Here is a 12,133-nt window from a genome sequence, read left to right as displayed (position 1 = left end):
CATGACATGGGCAGAAGGCGGTGAGAGAGGATCAGAGGGATCAGAGGAAGCACATTCCCTAGTTTGAACCTAAAAGTTGAAAATAAATTCCCAAAGTTATTTTAAAACATTATAACCTGAGTGCAAAAACATTTGCTTAAACGGAATGAAAATAAAATCCTGATTTATAATTTGTTTAATTAAAATTAGAATAAATGTAATTCTACTTATATTACGAAAGTGTGTGTGTGTGTGTGTGTGTGTGTGTGTGTGTGTGCGTGCGTGCGTGCGTGCGTGCGTGCGTGCGTGCGTGCGTGCGTGCGTGCGTGTGTGTGTGTTTGTATATGTTTGTTACTCCTTCACGCTAAAACGGATGAACTTATTTATATTAAATTTGATACGTAGATAGCTGGAGACGTCTGGTCTGGAATAAATAACATATACTTAGGCTATTTTATGAAGAAAGATCACGATATACATTTTGGGAATTCCAGGGATTTTCAATAATTGTAACTACCAGATCGAATAAGTTTACGCGTGCGAAGCCGTGGGTAAACTCTAATTAAGTAAATATATATAAACGGTGACAAATCAAATTTAAAAGTCAGATACAAGGCTAATACAATTTGATTAAAATTAATTGATTCTAAAACTAAATATTATTGCAGGATTTGTTTTTATTCGGTTGTTTTTTATCGCGACATGTTTTCAAACTTGGCTCCATTATACTCCCATATAGATTTACCATTAGATTACAAACGTCATTTCTGATCATGTTCATTCTTTCTCATTCTTCGGCGGCGGGCCGACGACGCTAACGTCGTTTGTACTGTTTATTTATAATCGGGAGGTGTGTCCAAAATAAACATTTATTATTTCATCGCAATCAATCAGTATAGCGAGTTATTCCCTCATAATTATTGTTACAACTGTAATTACAAACCGCCACCATGTCTGTGATGGGAAAAATAATTCCTAACGTTTCAAGCCGGAATTTCGGTCGTATAAGCGCGGCGCTGACGAACCGGACCTATTTTACGTACACCCAGGAATTATCGCAGCCTTTGGATAGAAAGCCGGAATTCCTGACAGCTAAACAAGCCTTCGAGAAATGCCTAAAGTCTGGTAAGTACATACTTGGAATTACTTACTTACTTTTACTTGCTTGTTATCACACACCATTCGTGGTACCACTGCTACGTAATGGGTTGGGAATTGAAGACCTATTATCGATGATTAGGCGGTATACTATCCCACTAGGGTTTATGCTACAACTACAACGTCAAGGCACAGTACAAAGTTCAATCAAATAAACAGTTAAATATAGAAGTTCTTTTGTACGCGCCTTGAACTTTATTTAATGCTAATAACTAACATACTGACGCTTTAGCAGTGTATTTTGAGCATTTATTTATTTTTGCTCTGTTTGACTCATAATTTGACCTTCCTGTCTGGCAATTTTTGATTTAATTAATCAAAATGAATCTAGTGTATCTTTATTCAGTAGACTAGACACCCTATCTTATCACGTGAATTGGAATTAACGAAATAAACCTACCTTTACTGCATTTTGAGTATGTAAAGTAGACAAAAGCCTTGAAACCTCAACAAGCTTGTTATTGAACCACAAAAGTCCATCTTCATCATTATCACTTCATCCCAGCCTATATACGTTCCACTGCTGGGCACAGCCCTCCTCTCAGAGTAGGGCTTGGGCCATAGTTCCCACGCGAGCCCAGTGCGGATTGGGAACTTCACACACCATTGAATTGCCACGCAGGCTTGTGCTGGTTTCCTTGCAATGTTTTCCTTCACTGTAAACCTTGTGATAAATTTTAAATATAATTTCACACACAAATTTAGAAAAACTCAGAGGTGCGAGCCAGGGTTTGAACCCACAATCCTCTGCTTGAAAGTTTCCCTATATCATTTAAAACACAATTGATATACAGAAAAGTTATTATACCTCACACATAAACCTTTTATGACTTCTTATCAATTTATATCTTGAGAATTTTAGTAAGTTATAATCTATTTTGAAAAGGTTCCACTCTAGTATATGATTTTGATTTAGTTTCCCCAACTGTATAATAGACCCTCCTATTAAATTTATTGTCTTAACTATTTTAGGGCTTTGGCAAATAATTTACTTCTACAAAAGGGTTTAGTTGTCAACAATGTAGAAGAACTGCTGTGTTAACTTAGCATCTACCTAGTAACATCCATCACCCAATAAGTAATAAATTCAGATATACTTATCTTTTACAAATATCTTGGTCTTGCTTATCTTAACAGACACATAAAATGTTATGTCACATTTTGACCTAGCACTTCAGTTTAACATATTTACTTGCTTATGATGTGATTATGATATTCAATACTGCTGTCAAACAAATTATATCAAAGTCAAAGTCAAAATATCTTTATTCAATTTAGGCTATAACAAGCACTTATGAATGTCAAAAAAAATCTACCACCGGTTCGGAAAAACCTCTGCTGAGAAGAATCCGGCAAGAAACTCAACATACATAACTAAACAACAACTATTGTTGCTAATTAAATTATAGAATAGCATAATAAAGTAAGTAAGTATATTTTGCAGTTACTCTTCAGAACAATATGCTTGTTAAGACAGTCATTGCCATATTTATTATGAAAAGGTTCCACATCGACCCACAATCCAACTGGACTACATGTTTTGATCAGTAGCAACTATGACCCAGTTTATGTAATAGCCCTTGAGACTATTTGAGCTTGTTGGTGACTGGGCACCTGCATGTTTAACATAGTAAACAAACTCTCTGTTTGTTTTCCTTATGTCACAAGCTGTGAAGAATTTTATGTAAGAAAGCTGCTTTTGTACATTGTTGGGTAAAACATTACAGTTTAGTAGTGTTCTGGGTAAAATAGTACATAGTGTCTTAAGGGCGGTAAATAAGGAATTACGAACGAGAGTCTATTAGAAGCCCGAAGTCGAAGACAAGGTAGCCTGCATGTTTCGACACTGTTTACAACCAAGTGTGATGAAAAATATATTGATTTGTCCGTCAGTTGGCATATAAAAAAATATTGGACACATTTTTCCTTTTGTTAATCAAACAAAACATGATGAAGAAATAATATAATATCCTTGCTGTAATTATTTGTATAGGAAACTAACAGCATACCTAGACCGTTAAATTTGTAACTACATTTTGTTATGTGCAATTAAATATCAAATAATACCTCATAACTATTAACTAAAATTTTATTTTATCTGCAATAACAACAAATCATATCAGTTATGTATCGTTTATTTATTACTTTTTAAATTATCAAAGGTTACAATACAAAGTGCAGAAGTCCACAAGCATATTAATCTGTTTTTCTTAATCCAGAAACATAAATAGCTTTGTGTAAATTATCAGTTGAAAAAACAAAGTCCTATATTATCAGTTCATTATCAACCACTTGGCACTTTGCCTATCCTTCATGCAAAACCATATATTAATACAAGATAGTTTTACAAAGACGTATCTGCATTCTTGTAGCTCTTCCAACTTTTACTTTATAAACCGACCAATAAGGTTCAATTTGAAATGATAAAAAAATAGACACTCTTTTTATCAAATGATGCTTTAATTTACAACTATTGGGTCCCGTTCCTTGAAGTTAAGTTACTTTAGAGGTCTAGCTGATTAGGCTTGTTTCTCCTTTTCAGTTTTTATTTGAATTTTTTTTTAAACAGTTTTTTATAAAAAACATTTTCATACTTTTTGATGCTCCTGTGAATGAAAGATTAAAATGTTGTACACACACACACACACACACACACACACACACACACACACACACACACACACGTGGATAGACACAAAAAATTACAGCACTTTAAAGGTATCAGATATTATTTCAAATTCTGAGTCCCAGTACCCACCCTTTTTTTATGGGCGTAAGGGGCATGTTTTTAAAGCGAATGAGACCCCCACCTACCTGTACCCTATTTTGTGGCCAATTTAGATTACAGTCGTCGATATGTACACGCGAGTGGAACCGCGGGTATAGGCCAGCTGTACATAATGAATGCAGGATTTAATTCCATTGCCACGACGAATCGTACAATAAACTGGTTTTCTTGAAAACATTGATGTTTTAATGTAAAAATATGTGTAGATAAATAGGTGTTTACTGTTTACTAGAGTTGCCGCGAATAGTTTTAATAGCGAATAGTCGAATAATTCGCTATTATTATTCAACATTAACATAGGAATATAAATAATAGATTATTTGTTATCGAATGTACCTATCACGCTTGTAGAATCATTATTTTTTTTAACTACTGTAATATAAATTTTTTCGAAGGATAAGTAATGTATTGTATGTAACAAATAACAAGAGAAAGAGATGTAAGTACAAAGGAAATCAGACAATCAGTCTCACATTCTGGTATTACCTACCTATTTTACGGGGAATACCTACGATACTTAATCACACCAGCAATTCTGTTCTGTTTATTCAGAAATACTATTTTCTGAGGCAGGTTTGATGTATGAAAAAAAGCGCAACCGACTTGATCCTAGTCGTGCAGAAAAACTAGTTTTTTTGCACCACAATCTGCCCCTTTCGGATTTTAAATATTAATTAAAAAGCCTAACTTGTATGACATTTAATATTAATGATACTTAAGAATTATTTAAGCCTATCGGTTTTTTTCCTTTAAAAGTTTATTTTAGATAACTATTCGCCGCATGTCGAATAATAGACATTATTCGATATTCGACGAATAGCAAAAAAATGACGAATAATGCCGAATACCGAATAATAGCGAATATTCGCGGCAACTACGCAAATACCACGAAATAAATAACGAATAAATGAAATGAAATGAAATGAAATGAACTCTAGTGTTTACCTCCTTTGAAAAGTTGCCGCACGCACTGATCACATAAAAAAGCAGACCGTATTTATTTTGATAATACTTGACTATCATCATCCTCAGAATGCAAGGGGATTCCCACGCACGCGGGTCCAAATTTGATTGAGAAATGAGAACGCACGCACGCACGCGCACACCCACACAGTATATTAAATGTAACATTTCCCAAATTATTTTAAAAAAAGTACAGAGGTGACCCCGGGTTCGAACCTGCGATCCCGTGCTTGAGATCAGCAGCCCTTGCGATGCGAGCCCTTGGGTAGAGCAAGATTGAGAGGCGAGAGCTCTAAGCGCCAGAGGGTAAGGGGCGCCATTTTCCAGTTTCCAGCACAAAATAAAATTATAATGGTGCCTTTTGTGGGCGCGGATGCGGTGTAGCTTTCTCTACCTTGATCAAGATTGGTTAAGGTCGTGGGTGAGCAAAGCAATTAATAATATAGGTACATTATAATAGATCCATACTAATATTATAAATGCGAAAGTGTGTCTGTGTGTATGTTTGTCCGTCTTTCACGTCGAAACGGAGTTGAAGTTAGGCAACCGATTAAATAAAAACATACTTTCAAGACCCGAGAACAACTTTCGTGTTGTTTATACAAATATCTGCCCGACCGGGGATCGAACCCGGAACCTCAACCCTCACAGGCTCATAGTCAGGTTCTCTGACCACTTGGCTAGTTTTTTTTAGTTCCTTGATCAAGTGCTAGAGCCGAGGCGGCGCTGCTTGAGTGAGATGCCATAGGCCAGGCCAAATCATTATGCTACCACACCACATCACATCTCTTCTTTCTTTCTTTCTTTTCTAATATAATACGAGTCCACGAATTTATTACGTATTTTCCCTAACATGTAATTATGATGGCCGATTTCTTATTATTACCAGTTAATAAACAAACCATTTTATCTTATGTTTATTTTTAACGCTGTGGGAGTGTCTCCATAGCTGATAACACTTGTGTCCGGTTATTACCATAATAACTACGTTATGGCCGTTGAATTATCATATTTTTTATTATTGCTCTATGAATGTTGAAATAAACACGTTTTTAGGTATTCTTAGCTGAGTCTGTCTGATTGTCTCTTTATTTGTACAGGCATTTTGCTCAGTAACTATGTACCTGTGACCTATAATTCGGCAGGCACTGAATGTGTTAACGTCTTTGTAAACTTCCTATGTTCAAGAAAAAAATGTCACCCTTACAAACTAACTTGACCCGCTCAGTGCAAGCGTTCATACAAAGTAGAACAACACATATTCCGCTTCCGCTGTGTCGTGTCGCTTGTGCTTGTGGTTATTCCACGCCATGCTCGATGTCGTCTTGTAAACTTATAGTAAACATTGATAATGATAATGCTAAGGGGTTATTTGCCATGTTGTTAACTGAATTGTATGACTTATCACTATGATACGTTTATGGGTCAAAGACACCATTAAAACTTTCAGTCATTAGGTAATGTATACTAATATAAATTCGATTTTTTGAAGTGTAAATTAAGAGAATTTGGGTGAAATTTGGTAACTGGATTTCTGAAATATGATTTTTGATATGCAAGTAATAGAAATTATTTGTTATTTCTGTTCTTTCTTTCTAACTCGCTAATTGCTGCACGTAGGTACTACTGCTTGAAACGCATCTTATTTTTGCCGCAGACATGTTTTGTATTTGTAGAGGCACTGATGTATTAAACTGTGTAAGAGGTTATCAACCCCGGCGAGCATCGAGAAATAAACACCAGCACGAAAGTGAAACTGCAATGCGGGCACAAAATCCAGTATTAACACATACCTGAATGTGTTAATCTTGCCGTTACCTGCGGCTTTGTTCACGTTAATTTTTAATAAATTGCTGTGGCAGTTAAAATTCCGCTATTCTACTTAATCCCGTGCCGGAAATTTCAAAAACTACGGTCCAAAAGAGAATAAGTCGATGCAATTTAAAATAGAATTTGGAACCTGATGTCAATCCGTAAGGCTTCGTAGCATTGTAACTAGATGTGCCACAGTATAACAAGTTTGCCTACAGTAATCCGATGGAGACGTCTAGACAGAGCAATCGTGCGGGGCGTGAGGGGTGAGTCGCGGGTGGGTGGAGCCCCAGCTGCATACTTTGCCGTTATTAGTAGCTTGGGACAAGTCTTCTAGGGCTATCGCGTTTTTTTAACATTTAAATTTATAATAAAATTTATTATGTCGTATGCACATACGACATGTACTGTGAGTGCGTGCAATCTTCATCTCGCATGAATTAGGAAGGAACTAAGATTTCATCTATTTATATAATTATATTTATTTACTTTTTATATAATTAAATTCAATAACAGGAACTTTAAGTCTGTTAAGTCACAGGTTAAGTCTAGAGACGAAAGTATTTGTCGGTTACTAATCTATAAAAGTATGTTTTTTGGAAAAAAAAAATGTTTTTTTTTATTTCAAAAATAGTATACTTATTTTGATACTTCTTACCCCTAGTAAGTATGCCACACCTAATTCATTTTGTTTTATATAATTTCGTTATACCAATAGGTACCGCTTCGTAAAAGACATCTACCTTCCAAATTTTAAATTTGTGACAACCCTTCCTTACTTTGCCTACCTATACAGGCTGCGGTATCGCTCAACTTCAAAGGCGTCGGCCTACTGTAGGGAAAACTTGTTGTACTGTGGATGTGCGATGCGAGGAATGTGTTTTCCATGAATCAATAAGAAATTCTTCATTTACCTGTCGTCGCACCGCACAGCACCGCTCTAGTGGAAACAGTTGACTGGAGCAAGCCTAGGTAAATGAAGCGTTTCTATTCCACTAATATTAAAAATGCGAAAGTTTGCAAGTCTGTTACTTCATCATGTAATCCGCTAAACCGATTAAGATGAAATTCTGTATAGTATAACGGTAGGTATAGCTTGAGTCCCGGGGAAGGACATAGGACAGTTTTTATCCCGGAAAGGTTCATAGTTCCCGGGGGATAGCGATAAACAAATTCTACGCGGATGGAATCACATCTTGAAAGTTTGAAACGCAGCCTAAATCAGCGTTTCCACCAATAATGTGCGAGGGATGTGTTTTTCATTGACCATTAAGAACGCTTCATTTACACATCTCGCACAGTACATCTTTGGTGGAAAAAGCTGAGTGGAGCGAGGCGAGGTAAATGAAGCGTTCCTATTGGTTAATGAAATAGTTATTTGTGTCACAAGGGAGCAAAATGGTGTATTTACGGCGAGGGCGTACATTGAATCCAGAATGTAGCGAAGGATTCAAGTGTTAACGCCCAAGATGAAAATAATTTTGCTCCCGAGTGGCTCATACAACTTTTCACCCGAGCAAACTTGAAAAAAAAAAATTGTACATATTATTAAAGAACAACCAGCATAGAAAATGGCGTGGCTTTACAATTATCAACTTCAAAAATGGCATTTGCAATAAAACATTTAGAAAAGCCTTGAAGAGAAAGTTGCACTTTTCTCCCTCTCGTCAGGGAGGAAAAGTTACTTTTCTGAAGGAGAGGTGTGAAAAACATATTCCTCGTAACACCCTCGAACATCTCGGTGGAAACGCTGCTTTAATCGACTGTGAAGTAGACCCCGACTTATATATGTATCTGTGCCCCGACTAATACTCTGACTCCTCGCCTTCCAGGACAGACGGTGTTCGCGCAGGGCGCCGCGGCGACGCCCCGCTCCCTTACTGGACGCGATGACCGCCGTCGGCAAGGCCGGCAGTCTCAAGGACATAAAGGTCGTCCACATGCACACAGAGAAGGAGGCCGCGTACGTGGCGCCGGAGTGCAAGGACATCTTTAGGTGAGCTCTGCGTGTTTTGAAGACGATCATCAGCAATCCCAACAATCCAACTCTTGTGGATTGTCTGACAGTAGCCAACCCTGATATCAACATTTTGCACTTTTCAATCATCAATACCAACAAAAGAATTCGAAGAATTATCAAGTTAAGACTACTGATTATAGCTGATGGCTTTCAAACTGGATCATTCAACTCCAGTCTCCAAACTAGATGATAGCGCTTGAAATTTCCAAAGAAGCCAATGTGTGTGTGAGACATTTTAATACAGACCTAAAGCATCTTAAAAGTAATGTATGGTAATGTGTGGCTTTGACTTAAGATTATTTTCTAGATGTTTTATCTGATGCTATCAGATAAACATGTCCTTTTATGACAACTTTAACATTGTTTCACATTTGCAAAACACAAGCAAATTTGTTGCGTATCCCAAGACAGTAGAGAAGTTTTTTGAATTTTAATCTGCTGATCAAGTGTTAGTATGATATCACCAACCATTGTAAAGATGGTATGAAATAAATGCACGCTGATAGCGTACTGTAATTTATATTTATTTAATTGACTATTAAGAATCGATAAGCAAACTGAACTTCAAACCATTGTAAATATGATTTAACGCTTTGAACTTTGAACCCTTGCCATTTGTTAACAGTATATCTTAATTGACCCTTTGTCTTTGTTAACAAGTTTATCGTAAATATGTGCTGTTAAGTGCTACTTTATTAGCGCTTTTCATTACGAGTACAGTCACCAGCACCTATATCTGACACAACAAATTGCGCATAAATATCTGATAAGGCTATTTTTAGCGCCTGTAGGTAGGACGTGCCAGAAATTTTTGCTCGCTCCGCTGTGGCAGATATTAAAGCAGATAGCCACCTAGGGGTACAGTCGTACATGCTAAAAAATAAATAAACAATACATACAACCCACTGCACTCCCATTTCAGCTTAACAGATCAATTTTCTTAGGATCTCTTGCCTCGCCATTACCGCGGCCACTACGTAGTCGGGACTAGCGGGGCTGCCGGGGACTCGGGTCCTGGGTAAATAGTGCATCATCATATTTGTCATCATGAGGGACGGATGACTTGTTTGTAAACCACACCGAGGCTGCATTTTAACCAGAGATGTGCGAGGAAAGTGTTTTTCATGAACCAATAGAAACGCTTCGTTTACCTAGCCTCGCTCCGCTCAGCTGTTTCCCATGGAAAACAAACACATTCCTCGCAACACATCCTCGCACATCTCTGGTGGCCTGGTGGAAACGCAACCTGATATTGAACCGGTAAGCGCGGCCTGGACATCCTTAACGAGATGGATGGACACCTTGGTTAAAGCTTTGGGTTCACGATGGATGCAGGCCGCTTTCAACCTATGCAACTGGAAGTAGGCCTATGTCCAACAGTGGACGTCCTAGGGCTGATATGGTGATGATTAAAAGGTCATGTCTGCAGGTCGTGTTCGCTCTTCATGGCAGCCAACGTCCGCAAGTCGGTGGCGGAAGGTCGCTCCGACGCTATCCCTATCTTCCTACAGGACATCCCAAAGCTGTTCACAGGAAGATCATCCAGCCCGACATTGCTGTTATCCAGGTATAAGAAACTGGCACAGATTTACTCTAATTTCAATCAGATCCGATAAAGCCTTAGTTAATGCAGTCATTAGGAGTTTCACTTCGGAATGAGAGATAATAAGCTGTAAACTCGTATACAGTTTCGTTTGGTGTCTCAACAAAAGTCTTCTTCTTCTTCTCTTTTAAAATATGGCTTTTCTGTCCTAATTATAATAGGACAATTTCGCCTCTCTCTGAGACTCTCTCAAAACTCTCTTTGAGAGGGACGTTGTACGGTGGTTGTAGTTTTTGCAACTTGATAGTAAAATTCCAGAAACCACGTGGACACAACTTGCGCATTAAAAAATGTGAGACACGAGAGAAATATAGAATTTTGTGATCACTGTTCACTGTTAAGGTTAATCGCCGCATAAAACACTATCAAAATTATACTTCAACTAGCCAAAGAAACAGAAATAGCAAAATTAGATATTGTCTACATCCGCCATGTTCTAATGCTACCAATCGAATCAACAAAAGTCTCATATCATATTAAGATCTCGTGTTTGCGTCGTAAGTTATTCAATGTTACCAATATTGTAAAAAAAAAACATATGAACAACCGTTTTTGAGATAGAGGGTAGGACTGATTGCTATTCCGAAAATACAAACTGAGACATGGATGCTGAACCAGCAGTGGTGTAGGGGTTATAGCACGCAGCACGGATTTTTGAGGACCTGGGTTCGGTTCCCAGTGCTGGTATCTTTTTCTGGTTTTTCTGTGCATCCATGTCTCAGTTTGTATTTTCGATATGGTTTCACGGGAAATTTGGACTTGAAATAAAAATACAAAAAGACTCCAAACCAATCATAATAATTTGATTGCTATTGTCTATTCAGGTATCCCTCCAGACCACCACGGCTACTGCAGTCTGGGAACCTCCGTAGACTGCGTGAGAGCCGCTCTAGTCAACTCTAAAATTATCATTGGTGAGTCACGACTCTTCTGAAATTGATATCGCTAAAATCGCAAACCAAAAATTTGATCTTAATCGGTTCTAAGTGAAAGACAGAGCTACTTTCGCTCTAAAAATATATGAAAGGATGCCATTTTTTGTCCCGTCTGCTTACTTGTCTACTTTTTTCCGATGTTTCTAACAACGGTCGAGTAGAATACGGAGAAAGAGTGAGAGAAAATGCCAGGATTTTTGATGTTAAATATTGTATTTACTTAAGAGAAGTTTCCCTGCCGGTCGCGCGGCCGCGTTAGGTATTCGTTTGCTGTCTTATCGCTCGTGACATAAGCGCTCGCAGGCCGTCCCCCCCATGCCTTCCGCAACGTCGTACGTAATTTATATCGAGATAGCTGTAGGCTTTTCAAGATTTGGGCGGTTGAATTTTGGGTTTCGTTGTCCGCATATTACACGAAAATTATAGCACAGAAATAAATGATATTTTACAATCAAGATATTCATTATATTTTCTATGCCTGTGTTTTTTTCGATTTTTGTAAAAATGCTTTATTTGTCTGTACTGTAATTCTCGTGCAAAGTTGACATCTTTTTTTTGTCGACTTTTGAGCTCCAGTAATTCTATTATTACACATTTATATGAATATCTGAAAAACCACAGCATACATAATTACGTCTAGTCCATACTTACTAAATTTCATCTATTTTTGTTGCCTAGTTTTAAATGAGACCGGGACTACGTTTGTATGGAGAATGAAACGAAGAGACTTCTCTTAATCTTGAAACTTCCAGCTCAAGTGAACGTGAACATGCCGCGCACGTTCGGCGATGCAATCATCCACGTATCACACATCGATTACGCCGTCGAAGACAACACGCCGCTACCGGAGCATGGCGCCAAGGAGGGCCAGCCCT

General features: G+C 37.7%; 1 protein-coding gene across 1 annotated transcript in view; it reads left to right on the top strand.

Moving 5' to 3' along the window:
- Positions 1-748: 748 nt before the first annotated feature.
- Positions 749-12,133, top strand: part of LOC141442060 (succinyl-CoA:acetate/propanoyl-CoA:succinate CoA transferase-like) — an 11,659-nt gene continuing 274 nt past the window's right edge. Inside the window, exons 1-5 of the mRNA XM_074106968.1 lie at positions 749-1,104; positions 8,533-8,696; positions 10,150-10,287; positions 11,104-11,237; positions 12,011-12,124. Of these exons, the coding sequence (XP_073963069.1) occupies positions 8,590-8,696; positions 10,150-10,287; positions 11,104-11,237; positions 12,011-12,124 (493 nt within the window). The 5' untranslated portion in view covers positions 749-1,104; positions 8,533-8,589. The remainder of the gene's footprint in view (positions 1,105-8,532; positions 8,697-10,149; positions 10,288-11,103; positions 11,238-12,010; positions 12,125-12,133) is intronic.

The sequence above is a fragment of the Choristoneura fumiferana genome, chromosome 25, assembly GCF_025370935.1.
Source record: "Choristoneura fumiferana chromosome 25, NRCan_CFum_1, whole genome shotgun sequence".
Taxonomy (NCBI): Eukaryota; Metazoa; Arthropoda; class Insecta; order Lepidoptera; family Tortricidae; genus Choristoneura; species Choristoneura fumiferana.
The sequence above is the reverse complement of the archived record's forward strand: the minus strand, read 5'-3'. Positions and strand labels throughout refer to the sequence as shown.